This window comes from Lissotriton vulgaris, chromosome 2_1 (assembly GCF_964263255.1).
Source record: "Lissotriton vulgaris chromosome 2_1, aLisVul1.2, whole genome shotgun sequence".
NCBI lineage: Eukaryota > Metazoa > Chordata > Amphibia > Caudata > Salamandridae > Lissotriton > Lissotriton vulgaris.
In genome coordinates this window covers 860,632,720-860,654,823 of record NC_141687.1, presented here as the reverse complement: position 1 = coordinate 860,654,823, position 22,104 = coordinate 860,632,720, and the positions used below count along the sequence as shown (strand labels likewise).

The following is a 22,104-nucleotide window of genomic DNA, read 5'->3' as shown; positions in this document are numbered from 1 at the left end:
ACTGTGAATTCGGGCAGCACGCCCACTTGGTGAAAACTTCAGCGCACTTCAACAACCAGAAGGCTGTGCATACGGCCGCGCCCTTTCAGGCAGGTGTGTGTTAATTGATTTGGTGCGTAGAAAAACGTGCTTCCTGTTTCCCCTTTTAAACCAAAGCCACTGATGAAAGGACTTTGTGTGTCCCGAAACGCGTCTGGCGAAATTAATTACTTTGGGATCTTTTACCGCTGCAGAGCCTGCTGGCAAGCTGACATTAAAGGAATACAAGCTGAATTGAAACCTCTTGTGGTCTCTCCGCTTTGGGCAAAACCTGCAACTGTGTTGATATATATATATATATATATATATATATATATATATATATATATATATATATATATATATATATATATATATATATATATATATATATATATATATATATATATATATATATATATATATATATATATATATATATATATATATATATATATATATATATATATATATCAAGTCAAACAGGTTGCCCAATGTGGAAACGCCACACAACTGAGGGTTTAGAAGCCTTTAATTCAGGAACCACAGGTAGGTAACAGCTACAGTTTGCAAACCAGCAAAGTTAAGCCCAACGAGTTTCAAGCACGCCTGTGCTCTTGGTCACGGGCAGTGACAGCAGTAACACCACGCTGTTAATGGAACGCCTTGATAAGCTATACCTGGGCGTGTGCCCTTCTGGGCGTGTGCCAAAAGGCATGTTGGTACTTGGTGTCCCATTATGATTATTTCACAGTGGATGCTGGTGTTCGCCAATTAAAATCACAACAGTGTTGTCCCAGTGGATCGGATGCGTGCTGTCTCTCTCGCCTTCTGGTATTTGAAGTTCCTGAACCGGCCCCTCAGTTCAAAGGTGCTCGATTTCTGAACACTGAGTTCGCATAATGACGACAGGGCATTTTCCGCGACCCGGACAGGGCCGCAATTAATCAAGTCAAACAGGTTGCCCAATGTGGAAACGCCACACAACTGAGGGTTTAGAAGCCTTTAATTCAGGCACCACAGGTAGGTAACAGCTACAGTTCGCATACCACCAAAGTTAAGCCCAACGCGTTTCAAGCACTCCTGTGCTCTTGGTCACGGGCAGTGACAGCAGTAACACCACGCTGTTAATGGAACGCCTTGATAAGCTATACAAGGCCCGCCCTTCTGGGCATGTGCCAAAAGGCATGTTGGTACTTGGTGTCCCATTATGATTATTTCACAGTGGATGCTGGTGTTCGCCAATTAAAATCACAACAGTGTTGTCCCAGTGGATCGGATGCGTGCTGTCTCTCTCGCCTTCTGGTATTTGAAGTTCCTGAACCGGCCCCTCAGTTCAAAGGTACTCGATTTCTGAACACCGAGTTCGCACAATGACGACAGGGCGTTTTCCGCGACCCGGGCAGGGCCGCAATTATTCAAGTCAAACAGGTTGCCCAAAGTGGAAACGCCACACAACTGAGGGTTTAGAAGCCTTTAATTCGGGAACCACAGGTAGGTAACAGCTACAGTTCGCATAACAGCAAAGTTAAGCCCAACGCGTTTCAAGCACTCCTGTGCTCTTGGTCACGGGCAGTGACGGCAGTAACACCACGCTGTTAATGGAACGCCTTGATAAGCTATACAAGTCCCGCCCTTCTGGGCGTGTGCCAAAAGGCATGTTGGTATATATATATATATATATTACCTACTGGTGGTCGCCAGTAGGTAGTTATAGTTAGGATTATTTTCAATAGGAAAATCGCAACATTCTATTGGGAATAACTTTGGCGCTGGTTGAGAAATCTGCCTGAAAATTTCCTCAAATTTGCCTCGCGGCGCTCCGGTCCTTCCCTGAAAGTTTGAGGGGGATTTGTTAAGCGGGGGCCAAGATAAAAGGGGGGTCCCAAAACGTGTTTTCCCCAGGTTAATTTCCATAGGGCGGTCAACCTCACTTTTAGCCGGAACGGCTGAATGGATTTCCACGAAACTTGGCAAAATTGTAGGGACTGGTATCCCAATGTGCATTTGCTATGTCTAAAGATATGTGCTTCAGTGAATTTTGAGTAATTTAGGTTCAAAAAATATATATATCTATAAGCGCGTCCCGGTACGCGAGTTCGCGCGCGGAAACCTGATTGGCTCTCGGGTGTCTGTCAACATTCCAAACCGTCCGGAGCGGCCGCCATCTTGTGTCTCGGTAGGATAGAGACACAAGAGGTGGCAAAAACAAAGTGGGGAATGACCAAAAGGGGGCAGGTTAGACCCCCCCTGACACCCTAGGTTTCGATTTGCGCGGGGGGAGCGCCGAGGGAGCGGGCCGGGGAGCGTACGATGGGGGAAAAAGAATGACAGAGTTTTTAAAAAATGTAACTTTTTTTATAAATTGGAGGTAGTTCTGAAAAGAACTCTTTTTTTCTTCTTTTTGTTGTTTAATATTTTTTTATTGTTTATTTGAACATTTTTTACTTTTTTTGGCTTTTCTGAACAGTTTTCTATTTTTTTGTATTTTTTATGGGTAGAAACAAAAAACAGGGAATTATAAACGGCTCAACTGGAACAAAAAAAAACAGGAAAAAAATTTGGGATTCTTCGGGCACTTGTGGTTATCACCAGCAATGTTGATGAGGGTAATACTCTTCTCACCATAAATAATTGTTTTGCCACAATATATGCAAACGAATTTGAAATCACCAAACTTAGTTTGGATGTTTGGAACAATCTGAGTTGCCTCTGGACCCGATGGAGTGGGTTCTTTGGTTGTTGAGGTGCTGGCAGACGATTGTGGAAGGTTTCTGCACAGTTCTCTCGCCTCTGCTGCAGAATAGTTATTGGGGTTGAGGAAATAGAAATTTTACGTGGTCAGTGTGTCCCCCACTCGCACCCTATCTATGTACCTATGCCCCATGTATGTCCATGTCATCATGTAATTCCCTTCTCATGGCTGTAATAATAATGCCTCTGCATTTCCGTCCAATGTTAGCATGTCAGTTATTAGGCCCTCCATGAATGAAACGTTAATTTTGCACTGAGGCCTATGTTGCCAATGCATTTACATGGTACACGTTTAAAAGTCGAGATGCACGCGTTTTTGTGGCACAGCCGAGCCAGGTCCCGAATTCAGGCTCCGAGCCTCCTCTGACTCTGAAAGCTGCAGTTTAGTTATGTATCTCTGACCTCTCCCTTACTTCCTGCTCAGCTGAGAGGTGCCCAGCCCGGCCTGCCAAAGACAGTATTTTGCCTACAGTTATCTGCTCAGCTCCACAGAAAACACATTCCAGTCTAGTGAAAGGGGTAAACATATTCCGCCTGCAGAAGATAGGGCCTAGCCTTTCTGTCTCCATTCAAGTGATTTACTGAACCCGTTTCCATAGAAGGCCCATGGCCCCCACGCAATGCACAAAGAAATATATGCACACACTAGCATTTAGTGATGAACAGCCTTTGCTCGAGAAACCTTTACTTCAGACAATACATCCTCCAAACACAAGATATCAGATATGCCAAAGGTACAGGTAGTTCTGACATCCCAGACTCCTCTACTAGTGCTAAAGTCAGCTCCCTCCAGCTTCCCCCAGTTACACGTCAATGTCACGTCATGACCAGTTTTGCGTGCACAAGTAGGGTAAAGGTTCCTGCTGACCATGCAGACCCCCTCTATGCATCCACCCACCTATGACACACCTATGACTCATCAAGTGAACACCCACATGTACGCCTCCTTACACGCCTTCTTTCACGCCCATGTGTTCTTATCTCTCTCTTTCACTTGCTCCGCCTGGAGCGCTCCGCCTTCTCTATTCAATGCAATGTATGTTTTAACTATAAATAATGTGTTATGTGAATAAAGATTTAGATGACGACCCTTCCTGAACCTTAGTGGTGATGGAACCCGATTCTCCAGTAGCTCGAGCTATTGCATTAAAGCCCTTTTGAATCGGACACCACGGACTCTGCCTCTCATTTTATGAGCAATCCTTATTAATGTATAGAAATTATGACAGGGTAATTAATTATTTACCACATTAATCTGGCGCCCGAATAGGGACGAGTCCCCTTCCCCACGCGCCGGCGATGTAGGTCCAGCCCCCTGACCCCTTCTATAGTCGTGACGGACTTCAAGTGTACATGACAGCGGGACTTCCTGCCTTCTCCCTCAGGCCCATGGAGGAGACGGAGACTGCAACCAGGCATCCACACGAGGCGGTGAGGATTGCGGACCATCCCGACCAGAGCCCAAGCTGAGAGAGCAAGGTCCGAGGTATCCCGAGGCCCACCTGTTCCGAGGCGCATGCGCAGCAGAAGCAGTAGCAGTCCAGTCCAGTATCGAGTTTCCGAGGCCTTCAGTTTTGCTTCCTGGTGAGTACCGTTATTTGGAACGCATAGAGACGGGTTCATTTATTTAAGCCCGGTAAAGACGGGTCTGGGTACACAGACCCGGTAAAGACGTGTCCATTTAGGTGGATACGGTAAAGACGTGTCTCTTTACGAGACCGGTATGGTTGTACTGTTTTGCAGTGCATAAAGTAAACTGTTCTTCAGGATTGTGTTTTTTCTATGTACTAGTTAGGATGTATCTGTTTTTAATGTTTTGATGTCGTAGTATGAATGATAGTTTCCAGTCTATTCATGTGTATATTGTGTTTTCGTTCAAGTTAGTTACACCATGCCACTGTTTCCGAAATTACGTCAGATAGGAACCAGGAAAGGGATACTCGAAGAGGCAGTTCCCGTCCCGCCTAGGGACACTCCTGGCCATTTTATGTACCAGAAGCACGGGCTAGATGCCATACTGTTTTTAGACTTATGGGTAGATTACACGAAGGATCTGGAAGAGAAATATAGATGGCCTGTCTCAGGGACATGGGATGCTGAATGCATTATGAGAGTAGAGGAAGCACTGTGGAAAAAGAAAGCTAGACAGTCCCAGAAAGATGCCATAGAGTTGTGGCGTAAAGAAGCGCATAGGAGAACAGAGAAAGAAATCCACAAAGCAGAGAGAAGTAGAGAAGCATCAGAAAAAGCCAGAGAAAAAGAGCTAAAGGAAGAAGGTGAACGGGTTAAGGCAGAACAAGTAGATAGACAAAGAAATGCCCTTATTAAAGGCATGTATCCCGTCCTCGCCGAAGGACTACCTCAAGTGACCCCGGAAGTACCCAGTAATTTGCCACCACCACTGATCCCGACTAAAGTCCATAGTCATAAACAGACAGCAGCGGACATTTTTCTTTCCTCCTATTTAGAAGACGCCGCTCCGGATTATGTTAATGCTGATTTTCCTCCCCCTCCTCCTCCTGTCAACACCCCTAACAATCCTTTTCGCCATCTGCCCGTATCACAGGATCAACCCGCACCAGTAGTGACACTGACAGTGACAGACTCAAGCCAAGGGGACTTAAGTCAAGGGGCAATGGGAGGGGGGCCCACCGCAGACATACTGCACACACCGCCACCATCACGAACACTACGAGAATTAGCACTACAACGAACACCAAAAATGACAGCAACACCTCTTAAACAAACCGTAACGATTTCAAATTGTATATATGATCCAGTACCAGGTGTAGGCTCAATGCTCATGTACTCAGTACGATTAAGACGCGTTGCAGACTATTTGATGACATTACCAGACATGAAGGGCCATCTAAACAAAATATACCACTTCGTTAGAACGGGGGAGGGACCCGAGAGTATACATGAGGCCATGGCACAAAGAAAGGTGGAGGTTCAAGGCATGCTTTTACGATTTTTGATTAATTGTTTGATCAGGGAACAAGACCAGCCAGATAAAGAAGTAACTAAAGGTATGAATGATTGGAGTGACAACATAGCTGCCGGTAAACATGATACAATGTCAAAGATAGAATGTATGTAAAGGAAAATTCGTAAAGAAATTCTGAACTTACACAAGAATGAGTCAGACGAGAAAGAGGACGACTTAGCCTCTGGAGAGGATGAGCCAGAAACAGAGAAAGTGGATAAACTGAATTACGTAGGCAGGGCGAGACAGTTTGACAGGCCTAAAGGCCTAGATTACAGTAAACATGGCCCTCCCATACCAGAAAGATATTCCCTCGAACACCTATTCCAAGCTACTGAGAATGCACTGAAAAGACGAGCAGGGGGGCGGTGAACTTCGTACTATGCATGAACAGGAACTAGCCCGGTCAGCCGTTCAATGGGCTTGTAATTCTAACATATATAATGATGACGTAGTAGCGCAAACATTTTTAAGCCTTCTTTTGGAAGAACAGCGTTTAGCTGGTATTTACATGGCTCAACATCTAATCACCTTGTACGAGAGCCAACATTCTGATCCAGGTCCCTTGTATAAATTACTGGACGATTTACTTTTAGAGAGATGGAGAGGCCTAGGTACCGAATTAATCAATGTCATTCTAGACCAACGACATAAGTACTTGACTTTTCTGACCACGCACTTGATTCCTGCCCCACACCGCGACAGAAAGACTTTCCACATAGACAGACAGAACCCCCTACGAGAGGTACATCCCGTTAGAAATGCAACCAATGAGCTTCAACGAGTATACGTTTACACACCCTTGACGAAAATAGAAATCTTGGAAATGAAAAAACTGCTGCCCTGTCATGATAAAGACCCGGGGGGTTCCACCGTGAATTAAAAGACATTCTCCGCATAGGGTATTACACATACGCTGACATCATTAAATTATTGAAAGTACTATTACCAGCAGGCATTTATGAAAAGCTTAAAGAAAAAGACTGGGAGGTGGGAGAGAAAAAGATCAGTTGGGCAGAATTGGAAGATGAAGATAAAAGACGAGGTCCTGGTGTTGGTCTTGGGGCCAAAGCTAAAGAACTACCCAAACTATTGATACAGGTCTTGCCAAGATTATTGATTACTAAAAAGGAAGATTGGGATGCTATTTCAGCCTGCAAACAGAAACCAGATGAAGACCCTAGTAATTTTTATTCTAGATTTGAAAAATGTTTTATTATTAACAGTGGCCTTAAGACAAATAGTGAATCATACCCACATCTTTTTGTGAGCAAATTAGTAGAGAATTCCTTACCCCCGATCAAAAATAGAGTACAGAAGGTTGAGAGTACCTGGCAAGCAAACAGTCCTTCCCAGATGTTACAAATGCTACAATATCATCAGAACCGAATTAGAGAGGAACAGGAATACGAAAAGAGACGCATGAAAGATACGAAAATGAAAGTACTAGTTGCACAATCAGTACCAGCTGATGGCCATAAAAAGGGCGCGGCACCTGTCAAAGGGAACTGTAATTATTGCAAGCAACCATGTCACTATGTGAATGAATGTGCTGTCTTGAAACACAATATAGCTACAGGCAAGACAAAAGAAAGACCGCGTCCCCCTAGACAGGATAACATCCCGCAGAACACGCAAATGCCACAGAATTCGCAACAGACAGTAGCTACACCGCAACCCATTGCTGCCACACAACATGTCACGCAACAAATGTACCAGTACGCACAGTCAGACTATCCAGAATATCAACAGTACTCATGAAATAGCCTAGAGAGGGAGGTTGGCTTGCCCCTTATTGAGGTTCCTGTAGATCAAGAGGGTCCCTATGTACATAGTCGTGTATTGGGAAAAGACAGAAAATTTCTAATTGACACAAGGGCGAGCAGAACTACCATCAGTCATGACGAGGTTCCAGGGGCACCCCTCTCAGGCTCACAGAATATTGCCCTGGGATTTTCAGGAAAGCCTATTGTTAACGAAGTGTCAAAGCCAGTTTCCTTAGGAGTCGGTCCATTGTCCCGTACTACAGACTTGTTACTTACAAAGTCATGTCCAGAAAACTTGCTTGGTATAAAAACATTGAAAGAACTAGGAGCAGTGATTTGTTGTTCTCCGGAAGGAGTGAGATTGTTTTTACGTGATTTTAAAGGACATTATGTGTTGAGAGATTTTGATCCCAGACTCCACAATGTACCACAGCATTTATGGGCGCAAGGTCCAACTGATGGAGGTTACATGCACATTACGCCACACCGTGTCACTCTCAAACAAGGAGTAGTACTGCCACGAATCCGACAATACAAGTTACCACCTGATGCCGTTGTAGCATTGCTAAAAATTGTTGACGAACTCATTGCACAGGGAGTGGTTGTAGAAACTGACTCCAATGTATGTAATTCTCCTATCATTCCTATTCTTAAACGAACTGACCCAAATGCACCACCAGTCTACAGACTAGTGATTGACCTCCGAGAACTAAACAAGTGCATAATACCTCAGTACCCAGTGGTCCCAGATATTTCTTCATTACTGACTGCAATTGAGTCCTTACACAAGATCAAGCAGGAAAACACAAGCCTTGTGCTTACTTTTCTAGTACATTGGATCCAGTGGCCCAGGCTCTGCCTGCATGCCTGAAATCAGTTGCAGCAACAGCCCTAACAATCAGACAAAGCGATTCCATCGTGCTAGGACATCCCCTGACAGTACAGGTTCCACACTCAGTGGAAGTTCTCTTGAACAGGACTCAGACTCAACACCTGACTATAGCAAGACTGACAGGATATGAACTGACATTGTTCCAGCCACACATAGAGATCATACGATGCAACACCCTGAACCCTGCTACACTCTTGCCCTCAAGCACAGCAGACCCTGCAACAAATGACTGTATGGAAGTAGTTAACACAGTGACAAAGCCAAGACAAGACTTGACAGACATTGCACTACCAGACCCAGACCTGACACTTTATGTGGATGGTTCATGCATGAGAACAAGCACAGGAGAGTTAGTGGCCGCATATGCAGTGACCACTGATACTGAAGTCATAGAGACACAACGAATTGACACACTGTCAGCCCAAGCAGCAGAGCTCATCGCTCTGACCCAAGCCTGCATACGAGCCAAGAACTTGAAAGTAAACATATTCACGGATTCACAGTATGCCTTCGGAGTCGTTCACGACTTCGGAGTCCTCTGGCAGGAGAGAGGTTTTCTGACCTCTCATGGGGCCAAGATTCAGCATGGTCCCCTCATTCAGGCTCTGTTAGATGCAATACACTTGCCTACAGCCGTAGCCATCATGAAGTGCAAAGCACATACCAAAGTCACAGACACCATTTCCCAGGGTAACGACCTGGCAGATCGAACAGCTAAACTTACAGCCCAAACTCAAACAGACATTCCCACAGACACGACAAAGACAGAAGCACCATCACTGACAAACTGCATGACAGTCAGGGATCCCTCACAAGATGTACTCGACATACAGACACATGCCACTCCAGACGAAATCAAGAAATGGACTAAACAAGGAGGGGTCCAGACAGACCAGGGTTGGATGACAAAAGGCAAAGCCACATGGTTTCTCCCTGACTCCATGGTTCAAGTTATCATAAATACAGCACATAGTCCAGCACATTTAGGAGAAAAGGCCATGTTAGACAGTTTACAGAACATCTGGTTCAACAAGCATCTGCGTGCAGCAGCAAAACAGAAAGTGCGTACCTGCAGGATCTGTTGTCAGTTCAATCCAGGCAAAGGCATTCCCGTGGAACAAGGCGGATTTCATCCTCCTGACCACCCTTTTGAAGTCCTCCAGATGGATTATATTCAGATGGACAGATGTCGAGGCTACAAGTATGTCCTCGTAGTTGTATGTGCACTATCTAGATGGACAGAAGCGTACCCAGTACCAGATTACACTGCTGTGACCACTGCCAAGCAGTTGGTCCGTGAATTCTTCCCGCGATACGGCTTGCCCTGTGTCGTGTACTCAGATAACGGTCAGCCATTCTCCTCTGAATTAATGAAACAAGTATCCCTTCTGTTAGGGTACCAGTGGAGATTCCATTGTGTACGACACCCAGAGGCAGCAGGTCTCGTTGAGAGACACAATCAGACACTTAAAACCAAGCTAGCGAAGGTCTGTGCAGAAAAAGGCGTGGATTGGATGGTAGCCTTGCCGGTTGCCCTCTTTTACATGTGTATGGTAGCTCATTCCAGAACCGAACTATCCCCGTACGAGGTGGTTTTTGGTAGACCGCCGAATATGTGGGGTACGCCTATGCCAAAAAGAATAACTGATATCGACAGTAATATGCTGACAGATTACCTGGCTTCCTTGATGTCTGCACTCCTTTCTTGTCGTTCACAGGTTGCAGCTGCCTTCCCCGACAACACCCAGGTGAAAGACCACTCGATTGTCCCTGGGGATCTTGTCTTCGTTCGGAATTTTGATCGTTCAAGTTCTCTCGAGCCCCGCTGGCGCGCACCAAAGCTGGTACTACTGACAACGAGGACCGCCATCAAGGTCGAGGGGAGGAAGGGCTGGATACATGCCCACCACGTCAAACGCTTCCATGGACTTGGATCGGTAAAAGACTCTAAGGACTGCCCTGATATCAGTGACTCGAAACTCCCTTTGCTAGAAAAGACTCCGCAACAGGAGTACAAACTGAAGCTACGGTCTAGTAAGTCAGACAGCGTTTAATTGTTTAAGTCCCCCTCGGGTGAAGCGGTTAGACAGGTTTCTGACATGTATAAGATCGTAGACCCAAATAGACAGAGAGATAGACAGAGAGATAAAAAAGAAAAATATTGCAAAACCTTACGCAGTAGATGCATAGTAACTCTGATCATTATGTTTTTTCTAAGTATATCGATTATATGTGTAAGCTTGACGCTACATGTTTTCTTTCCTCCTCTTGGTTCACATATACATTCTTCCTTCAATGACACTATTGAGCACACATTCAGTGATCTGCCACCCCATGAATTGTCATATCGACTAGCACTGCGCAACAATTCTTTTATTCGTATGCTACACCATTCTCACCAGGCCAGCAATGTAACGAATTGCTGGGTATGTGGCCGACTCCCACCTTATCAGGAAACGAAGGGAGTTCTGCCCCTATTTCCTTATCCGTTTTCGCACAATGGTTCGTGCGGAGCATGGTTTGCTTTAATGTCATCATTACAAGACAGAAAGTTCACAGATTCCCAGAGTGAATGGATTTGCGGGGACCTGAATATAGTAATGAACAAGGCATGTTTCCCCGACAAAGATGGTTTTCCCCAAAGGAAAGGAACAGATCTAGAAAATGAAGTGTACAAACTAGGAAATGTTTCCCTTAACCTTATGATTCTAAACGTCCAGTCCGAGACAAATATAGGTTCACCGTTCATAACAGTTTTACCAGTAAAAGGTGAATTATGCGTTAGAAAGAATGGTTCAGTGCACTTAGGACACAGTGATTGTAATACTGTGGTCGAATTCAATGATAAAGGAAAGTCTACTTTCAAAGTTTCCCGCCACTCCTATTTCATTTGCGGTCAGACAGCCTATGTACGTCTGCCTTTAGCCTGGGGTGGGACGTGTTATATAGCGTTCCTACTGCCACCTGTTTTCCTGGCCCCATCCCATTATCATCAAGACTCACGACTAGTACATGTTAGACACAAGAGGGAGACCGATTCCCCAGTTGTCGATCAGACTGAGACAGCGTGGGAACAATATAAAGATTTCATTAAAGGATATTTCTGGTTCATAGGTCCCGTCCAAAATAGTAAATTGATACGCAGATTGACAAGAACTTTGGAAGCAGTAGTGAATGAGACTACTTCTGCCTTAGGAAACTTAACAGAGGAGCAGTCTGCTATGAGACTTGTTGTTCTTCAGAACCGCCTTGTTCTTGACGTCATCCTGGCAGATGGGGCGGGGCTTGTAGAGTGATCAGCTCCAGTTGTTGCGTGTTTATTCCAAATAACGCGCCATCCGTGTATGCAGCAATAACAAGGCTCCACAAGATAGCCCGTGAAATGCATCAGGACCCATGGTCTTGGTCCGGTTGGCTCTGGAGTGTAATAGCGGGATGGGGTTGGACAGTGTTGTCCTTCCTGGGAATAATACTGCTCATAGTATTCAGTTTCTGTCTCTGTCTGCAATGTGGCCCAGCGATTTGCGGCTTGTGTGCCACTGCCTGTATTCCCCGTCCACGTTCACGTTCCCGTGCACAAATGAAAAAAGACGAGCAAATTATGCTATATGAACAAATAGATGGTCTCATGAATATAGATGTATCCTGAAGGGCACAGTAGGGGACAAGGAGGGAATGAGGAAATAGAAATTTTACGTGGTCAGTGTGTCCCCCACTCGCACCCTATCTATGTACCCATGCCCCATGTATGTCCATGTCATCATATAATTCCCTTCTCATGGCTGTAATAATAATGCCTCTGCATTTCCGTCCAATGTTAGCATGGCAGTTATTAGGCCCTCCATGAATGAAACTTTAATTTTGCACTGAGGCCTATGTTGCCAATGCATTTACATGGTACACGTTTAAAAGTCGAGATGCACAGGTTTTTGTGGCACAGCCGAGCCAGGTCCTGAATTCAGGCTCCGAGCCTCCTCTGACTCTGAAAGCTGCAGTTTAGTTATGTATCCCTGACCTCTCCCTTACTTCCTGCTCAGCTGAGAGGTGCCCAGCCCGGCCTGCCAAAGACAGTATTTTGCCTACAGTTATCTGCTCAGCTCCACAGAAAACACATTCCAGTCTAGTGAAAGGGGTAAACATATTCCGCCTGCAGAAGATAGGGCCTAGCCTTTCTGTCTCCATTCAAGTGATTTACTGAACCCGTTTCCATAGAAGGCCATGGCCCCCACGCAATGCACGAAGAAATATATGCACACACTAGCATTTAGTGATGAACAGCCTTTGCTCGAGAAACCTTTACTTCAGACAATACATCCTCCAAACACAAGATATCAGATATGCCAAAGGTACAGGTCGTTCTGACATCCCAGACTCCTCTACTAGTGCTAAAGTCAGCTCCCTCCAGCTTCCCCCAGTTACACGTCAATGTCACGTCATGACCTGTTTTGCGCGCACAAGTAGGGTAAAGGTTCCTGCTGACCATGAAGACCCCCTCTATGCATCCACCCACCTATGACACACCTATGACTCATCAAGTGAACACCCACGTGTACGCCTCCTTACACGCCTTCTTTCACGCCCATGTGTTCTTATCTCTCTCTTTCACTTGCTCCGCCTGGAGCGCTCCACCTTCTCTATTCAATGCAATGTATGTTTTAACTATATATAATGTGTTATGTGAATAAAGATTTAGATGACGACCCTTCCTGAACCTTAGTGGTGATGGAACCCGATTCTCCAGTAGCTCGAGCTATTGCATTAAAGCCCTTTTGAATCGGACACCACGGACTCTGCCTCTCATTTTATGAGCAATCCTTTTTAATGTATAGAAATTATGACAGGGTAATTAATTATTTACCACAGGGTGCAATCGTTGCATGTGCCGAATCATAGTGTGATTACCAAAAGAATATTTTTTTGCAGGGTTCTCCCTGGATAGTACAGCGCCACAGATGAGACAAGTCACCTTTGCAGCGTTTACCTTCTTTACACCCCTTGGGATTTCAAAAAACTCCAATATAAAGTGCTCCTTTGGTTTATATGGGGCATTGTCTTCAGGCAGGAAATGCCTTCTCTGCCTTCTCTCCTCCTCCTCCTCGTCCTCCTCCTCCTCCTCTTCTTCTTCTTGACCACCAATGTGATGTTGTGGTGGACCTTGTGGTGGTGGTTGTGGTGGTGTTGGTGCAGGTGCCCCAGCTGCTGCTGCTAGTGTAGCCATTTCTCTAACAATAGAAGCAGGTCTTCCTCCCTCAAACAACAAAGTGAGAATGAGGAAAAAAGGTGGGGGCTTTCATCATTTGGAAACCAAAAGTGTTCTGAACCAATGAAAAGCGTTATTTTCAGGTCACCTGACCAGACGCGCTTACGCTACGCTCCCCGGGGCGCGCCCGGGGGCGCGTAGCATAAGCACGTTAGGGCATGCCCTGTGGCGCTTACGTAGCACGATCGTATATGCTCCGGCATGTCCGGGTGCGCTTACGCAGTGCATCATAACACGCATCACGCGGCTACGCGATACGTCACGATGATGTTTTCGTTCGCGGCAATAGCGCTAACGGGGCGCTCACCGGTACGCGAACCGGTGCGCAGCAAAATTGCGCTTACCGGTAAGCGCATTGGTACGCGCCCCGGGAGCGCTCCGGGGCAAAAAAATAAAAATATATATATAGAGATAAAAAAATAGTATTACATAAATATAAAATATAAAATTCATTATAAAAAATATTACATTTCATACCAAAAGAGATTTGCTATTAAAAAACCTATGAAATTAACTGAAAAAACCATAGGTTTCACACCAGTTATAGTTAGGAATTAGCATTTAAAAAACCTATTAAATTCACTGAAAAAACCAAAGGTTTCACACCAGTTATAGTTAGCTGGAAATTTTATTGACATAAAACCATTGAAATTCCCACATTATAGTTAGTTGGACTCACTATAACTTGAGCGTGCAATGCACTGCTGATGACGTCACATATTACATCACTCATGACATGGTCAGTGACATCACTCATGGCATCACTGATGACACCATCCTTGTGACAGAGTGACAGACCTCCTTTCACTGTAAACAACCAGTTCAGTAAAACCACCATCTATATACACATCCACTCATTCACTAACAGTTCAATATAGTCACTCATACATATACTCACTCATCATATGTAGTGAAACACCTTTACATCCTGTTACACAGCGACAGTCATCCAAAAGTTACTCACACACATACTCACACATGCAAATAAACTATTGAACATTCATTTATTTGCATTTAGAGCTATACACACACTGCCACCTTACTTCTATTGAAATTTAAACATATTTATTCTCTTAAATAATCACTTACAGAAACACATACTTATTTAAACAGGAACTCTTACAATCTCTTACTCTCACATATACTCACTTATATACATCAATATTCACTTGTAACATATGTAGTTACTGATAAAGACACTAGTGAGACAGTCATTCACTCACTAGCATACAAATATGCACACTTATCCACCCATACAGTCCTGCACATATGCTGTCTTCAAAACAAATACAAACAGAGAGTCAGTCACTCATGCATCTATGTGCTAAGTAATACCCCCATCAAACCATATAGACACTCATACTGATACTAAGAAAAACATCTAATAACCCATATACATACACATGCAGCTACTCACCAACCCATGCAGCCACTTATACACAAAGTGAAACACTAATACATATATTTAAATATTTAAACATTACTCACTAATATTTATTATTCAGAAAGACATACATTCACTGGATGGTGTCATCAGTGATGTCATGAGTGATGTCACTGACCATGTCATGAGTGATGTAATATGTGACGTCATCAGCAGTGCATTGCACGTGCAAGTTATAGTGAGTCCAACTAACTATAACGTGTGAATTTCAATGGTTTTATGTCAATAAAATTTCCAGCTAACTATAACTGGTGTGAAACCTATGGTTTTTTCAGTGAATATATATATATATATATATATATATATATATATATATATATTCATCTCTCTCACGTGGCGCAAGCATCACACGAGTTGACGACACCTTGTGCTGGCCAAAATAATTTATTAAGTCAGCTCTTCGGACGAGTTTCGCCTGACCACCAGGCTTGTTCACCAAAGTTTTATGTATCTAAAGTGCCCATTTTTAAACGCTGTGCACATTATAAAACATCACGTGACATTACTACAAAATAAGTGTACAAGAAGACAGACTCAAAGTTTTCTCGGCTGACCAGCTCTTAAACATAACACATTGTACAAATGTTTTACATTTTAAATTACGATTGCCAGTGTCTCCACCATAAATTTAAGTTTTCAAGTTTAGGAAACCTCTTAGCGCAACTTACATTTTACAACATACATAGGTGCAGTTTTCCTCAGGTAAGATGCGTCTAATGTTACCGTCTTCCTCACCTTTTCAAATAACTTTATTGGCACCTTGTCGTACCAGCGGCTAAGAAAGTTGCATAGTGCATGTCTTTTTCACTTAGTCGCTGCCGGAATACCAGCCTGTCAATGACTGACTGAACTTACATTGTGGAGCTGGTAGGTATTCCTGTTATGGTTTAACTTTTATGATTTGAATTTTACATTTAGCCCCAGTGGGCATAAGTAAGCTCTATCTTCCTTAGTGTTGCAACACTTTTAATAAATTTATTTTAGTATACAGAGTTGTATTCACCCCATTCTCCATCTCCGGACAATGGGTTATCAATTCATTGTCATAGTAGCAAATTAATAATTCAGGTACACACTATTAAGTGGAAGACACATATTATGATAAAGCCCCAGTGGGCATTGATTCCACTTCACTATGTGTTACAACACTCCTTAATAAAATAAAAAATAAAAAGTGCTATTAAAGTGCAACATAATAAAGTTAATAAACACACATAGACATACATATAAAACCTAGACTCGAGGAAGCTGCCTAGTTAACTCCCTTCTTCACAATAAATTAATCTTACTCTATACTTTTGCAGTGTAAACTCCCTAAAGGTGCGTACTTAAATCTTCTTCTATGTTTAACCCAGTAGGTGCCCGGGTATTTAGTTCCAGAATGTAGCGAGATTCAAGTAGTCTCAGCTTCTTCTATCGGTCCCCACCTCGAATACTGTGTGGGATACAGTCAATTACAAAGTAGCTGAGCCCTGACACTTCTTTGTTATGATGGGATTCAAAATGGCGCGCTAATGGGTACGCCCTGTCACCATTGCGGATAGCCCTCATATGCTGCAACACCCTGATATGAGCTGGGTGTATTGTGCTGCCTACATATTTCAGGCCACAGGGGCACTGAAGGACGTAAATAGCGTACTCTGTTTTACAGTACAGGAAACCTCTGATTTTCTTTTCTCTTTTTGAGAGACGAAGAGTGTAAGACTGCGTGTTCTTGCCATATCTACATTCCTGACATTCGAGCATTTCACAAAACCAGGTTTTCTTTTAAGCCAAGTAGAACCACTAATATTCTGCTATTTTTGTGGAAGCATATTAGATACCAGCATTTGCTTAAAGGATCTGGCTTTTCTGAATATAATTGCTGGCATTTTTTGTACTGATGGCTGCAACACTGGATCATTATAAATTAAATGCCAGTGCCTATTCAAGATGTTCCTCACTTGTTTGTGCTTACAATTATAAGTGTTAATCATTCTTACTTGATTGGCTTGGGATTTATGCCTATGCTGGTTTTTGCTTTTGTTAAGCAAGATATCTTCCCTGCTCCTCTTTTTGGCTTTACTAATTGAACGTTGGATATTCTCCTCAGTGTACCCTCTTTCTTGAATCGTGAGATCAGTATGGTAAATTCTGACTCCAAACTATCTTTGTCACTACAGTTGCGGATTGCTCTAAGACTCTCCCCATACGGAATACTTCTAATCAGGTTCTGCAGATGAAAACTTCCTGCATACAATAACGTATTGACTGCAGTGGGCTTTCTGTATAATTTCGAATGGAGCTTAGATTCTTTGACGTACAACGTCAAGTTAAAGAAGTTGATCGTGGAGGCACTAATGTTGCTAGTAAATTTCAAGATAAGAATATTGTTTTGAAGCATCTTTATGAAATCTCTAGCTGTTTCCTCAGACCCTTTCCAGACAATATAGTATGTGTCTTCCACTTAATAGAGTGTACCTGAATTATTAATTTGGTACTATGACAATGAATTGATAACTCATTGTCCGGAGAGGGAGAATGGGGGTGAATACAACTCTTTATATTAAAATAATGTTATATAAAGTGTTACAACACTAAGGAAGACAGAGCTTACTTCTGCCCACTAGGGCCTAAATATAAAATTCAAATCGTAAAAGTTAAACCATAACAGGAATAACTACCGGAGCCACAACCTAAGTTCATTTAGTCATTGACAGGCTAGTATTCTGGCAGCGACTAAGTGGAGAAATCATGCACTATGCTACTTTCTTAGCCGCTGGTACAACAAGGTGCCAATCAAGTTATTTGAAAAGGTGAGGATGATGGTAACATTAGACGCGACTTACCTGACGAAAACTGCACCAAGGTATGTTTTAAAATTTAAGTTGCGCTAAGAGGTTTCCTAAACTTGAAAACTTACATTTATGGTGGCCACACTGGCAATCGTAATTTAAAATGTAAAATATTTGTATAATGTGTTATGTTTAAGAGCTGGTCAGCCGAGAAACTACGAGTCTGTCTTCTCGTACACTTATTTTGTAGTCATTACACATGATGTTTGTAATGTGCACAGCGGTTAAAAATGGCCACTTTAGATACGGAAAACTTTGGTGAACAAGCCTGCTGGTCAGGCGAAACGTGTCCAAAGAGCTGACATAATAAATTATTTTGGCCAGCACAAGGTGTTCTCAACTCGTGAGAGAGCTGAATCTATGAGGACCTGACTTCAGAGGTCTTTTTTTAGACGACACACCTGCTGTTTGGGCGGTGGCGGCGTTTAACGGAGTAAAGAGGCTTGATATATATATATATATATGCACATATTTGGAATTTTTCTTAGCAGACCATATACCTTGTTTAATTATACTTTTGATTCACAAGTATATATGGCTTTACATCGGAGACTTTCTTTTGAAAGATGTACAGTATTTGAATCACAGCTTTTGTCATTATTTTACATTTGTATCTATTAGTGTTAATAAGAGTGCTTGGCTCACGTGGGATCGCACTTGCTATGTAAGTAACTGTTTTGTCTCCTATTGAAATGGGAGTGAGACTCCCTTATCTCGTGTTCAAATGGTCACTAAGACTGACTAAGTACAATTTGTGTTATAACAGAAGACGTTGCTAAATTCATCGACTAGTTAAAGATATTGAGTAATAGATAGTCTTGGGTTGCATAGATGCCAAACATTTAGCAAAAATATGTATTATAAGACTCAATGGTATAGTCACAGAACTATTTCATAGATCCCAACCTGGTTTTGTAAAGAGAAGGAAAGATGCAGACAACATCAGATGGCTAACAAACATCATACAATAAAAGAGCAATAGGTTGGAGGATTTTGCCATGATCTGTCTAAACGCTGAGCGTTTACCATCAATGGAAAAACCTCCTAGAACTAAGGAAAGGAAGAAACTTTAGCTCGAATTTCTGCTGGAATATCAAAACTTTTACAAAGGATCAAATCTAACATCAACAAAAAGGGGATTTTACTAATAAAAGATAACATATGTAAGGACAACCTAATATGGAATCCGCTCTCTCCTTTTACGCTCATTCTGGCTCTTGGGCCCTTTGGCATCTGATGCACTCTGGCATTAGAATGGGGCTTGAGTCACTTGATGGTCACTTATTCAGACTAGAGATGATCTGCTACTCGCTCTCTCCAGCCAAGATCTGTTGCTCATGTTTTTGATCTTGTCTAGTGAATGTTTTTAGTGAGATCTACTTCTGAAGTTACATATTTTTTTTCAGCAGTATTAGACCTGCTATTGTAAAATATTTCCTCATGGCTCTAGTTGTAGAATTGGATCGTGCTAGGAATTGGCACGATTTTGGGACAACATATTTCTCATGTGCACCCACAATGGTCATATTTGCATATTGTTCCTCATGGGTATATTTCTGCTTTTTTCACATACGTTCTGATGGGAACACTATCTGCCCGAGCAGAATGTCTCTCAGAGCAAAAAACATGGAGTTTCAAACATAATGTCTATAGTTCAATATATATTAGGTTAGAGTTGGTCATGCGAGGAAGGCCTCCATGTCACACTACTTGTGTTTCTCAGAAACAAATCTGCAAAGTGTCTGAGAACTAAGAAGACAATGGCCCTAATGCATGCATAAAGAGCTTTACCTCTTTGGGTGCGGATGTTGGTATTCTTCCAGCCAGGGAGTGTTAGGCTTCGACTGGGCCTATGAAGCACTCCAAAGGGCAGCGGTTTCCGACAATGAAGCAGCTAAGGGCCACCTTACAAAACCTGGTGGTTGCCAGACCTCGAATTGAGGTGACAGAACATGTTTGACTCTGTCAGTCTTTTATCATGAGATCTTTGTGAGCAGGCCACCTGGTGTGAATATATAAAACTTCACCCACATTATAGCTGTCTGGAAAACATGTTCTTATAGGCAAGTGTACTTTGAAAACTACTGTAAAATTGCAGCTGTTTACTGATATAGCTGTTACTCAGTGAAAACATTACACATTTGCATTTGTTCCATATATTTATACCCTGGTATTCAGCATCTTGGTGTATCCTTTTATCAACAGCCACAAACAGTTTTAAAACCTAAAAGAGGTAATGTACCCAGGGCCAAAAATCAAACATAACCAACTGTATCTGCGCCTTCTTTACAGAATTACTGACATTGTGCAGAGGCGTCAGATATCCACTGCTGCATTGATGGGGTTCGTGGAATCGCTTTGCTTGTACCAAAACTATTACTTGGCGGAGCCAGAGGCAGCTCAGGAATTTCTGCAAAAGCTTCAAGGAAAGTAAGTATCCTGGATCCTCTAAAATCAGATGATGACCACTCTCAAGGAAGCCTTATGTTTTCCTAAACACACATCACATTGTGGCCTTCAAGCAGAAGAGATGCTAAATCCATTCAAGTCAGCATTCGTGACACCGTTTGATGATAAAGCACTATTTTTGCATGTACAGAAACCATACAAGCCAACACTTGGAACGCAGGAAGAGGGAGCTTTTAGAAAAATAATTGGGATGGGGCTTATTTTCCGCACTGACCTGAATTGTAATGCGGGCAGTTGCAGGTGGGAAAAAACTGAATGAAATATATTTCTGGCTATAATAATTGGGAGTCTCCCGCTTGGGCCGGGCCGTTGACACGCACGAGAAACCTAGGGGCCTATTATCAAGAACAGGTGATAAAATTATCGCAGCTTTATCGGCAGGAAACTGCCGCTAGAGCGGTGATAATGGTCTTGATAATATTCCCTTGTGAATTCCCATAGCAGCCCAGGTTCTGGTGTTAACCTGAGCTGCAATGCCCCCTAATTCTTTACCAAGGCCATAGTTGCGGAGTGGTCAGAATGGTCCAACGGGACAGTGTCAGCTGACATTTTTGTGAGCCCCCCTAAAAAACACAGGCTTTAGCTGTCTTTCCTATTTTTTTAGCTGGTCACATTATTATTTTAGTTTGTTCGCGCCTGCTGCGTCTTGAATAGGGCCCGAGACCGGATCAGGGTTCCGGAGTAGTCTTGCAAGGGAGTGAAGGAGGGGGCAGTCAAGCTGCATGCCCATTTACTTTTGGTCCGAAAAATGAAACTAAACTAAACAAAAACTGAAAAGGAAGGGCTGTGGGGTGTGCCCTCCATGACTCAACTTTGTTAGGGGGGGATGGTGTCTCCAGTAATGACTGACTACATGATGGTGTTGAAAAGGCCGCTTTAATGAAACAGGTACCAAACTTTAATAACAAGCCTTAGCTCTAAACCTTACATACTAAATGAGTGTCCTCACTATACATCTTCATAACTATGCAACCCCCGTTCCCCTAAGCAACCTTTCCTAATGCCACCAACCAAAATCCAATCACAGCTCTCCCCACCCAAACTACCCTCTACCAGATCCTGTGCATACAGCACTGATGCCATCAAATTACATTCATAAACTTCCTCCCGTAACTTCAAATTGGATCTGAGCATGACCAATGTGTTTTGCAATAACTTTTAAAGTTGTGTACCACCCCTCCCCCTGCCCCCCACCTTCTCATTGAACTTATATCCCTACTGGCAAATGAAGCATCACTGCCAAAACACTCCGTATCTTCACCATGTGCAGGTCAATAGCAACAAAAGACAAATGGACCCGTCATCTCTAAAAGACTCAAGACCCTCATATTTAATCTCGCAGTTTTCCCAAAATATTAAGCCTCCCACTTTGCAGAACTTCCTCAACTCTCTGTTACCTTTTCTGCGAGCTCTATCTATTGCCCCGGATTTCTGAGCTCCACACCAAACTCTTCCTGCCATTAATTCTGTCAAAATCACTGTTGTGCCAGACCAAGCTCCTTTTATACACAGTAAATCCTGCTTCATACATTTCACCAGCACCATTTCACTTTAATTTGACTATATCATTTTCTCCTAGGTGCAAAATTAGGACGTCGGGCAGCCCATCACAAAAAGATTTAGCTCTGGCAACAGTTTGTGCCATCTCATGCCTCCTTTGCCAAACTATTTTAGTTGAACC

At 43.1% G+C, this 22,104-nt stretch overlaps 1 protein-coding gene across 1 annotated transcript in view; it reads left to right on the top strand.

The window, feature by feature from the left end:
• The window catches only part of LOC147731305 (putative methyltransferase DDB_G0268948), a 416,130-nt gene that overhangs the window by 373,215 nt on the left and 20,811 nt on the right, over window positions 1-22,104 (top strand). Inside the window, exon 6 of the mRNA XM_086958720.1 lies at window positions 20,247-20,384. Coding sequence (XP_086814846.1) covers window positions 20,247-20,384 — 138 coding nt within the window. The remainder of the gene's footprint in view (window positions 1-20,246; window positions 20,385-22,104) is intronic.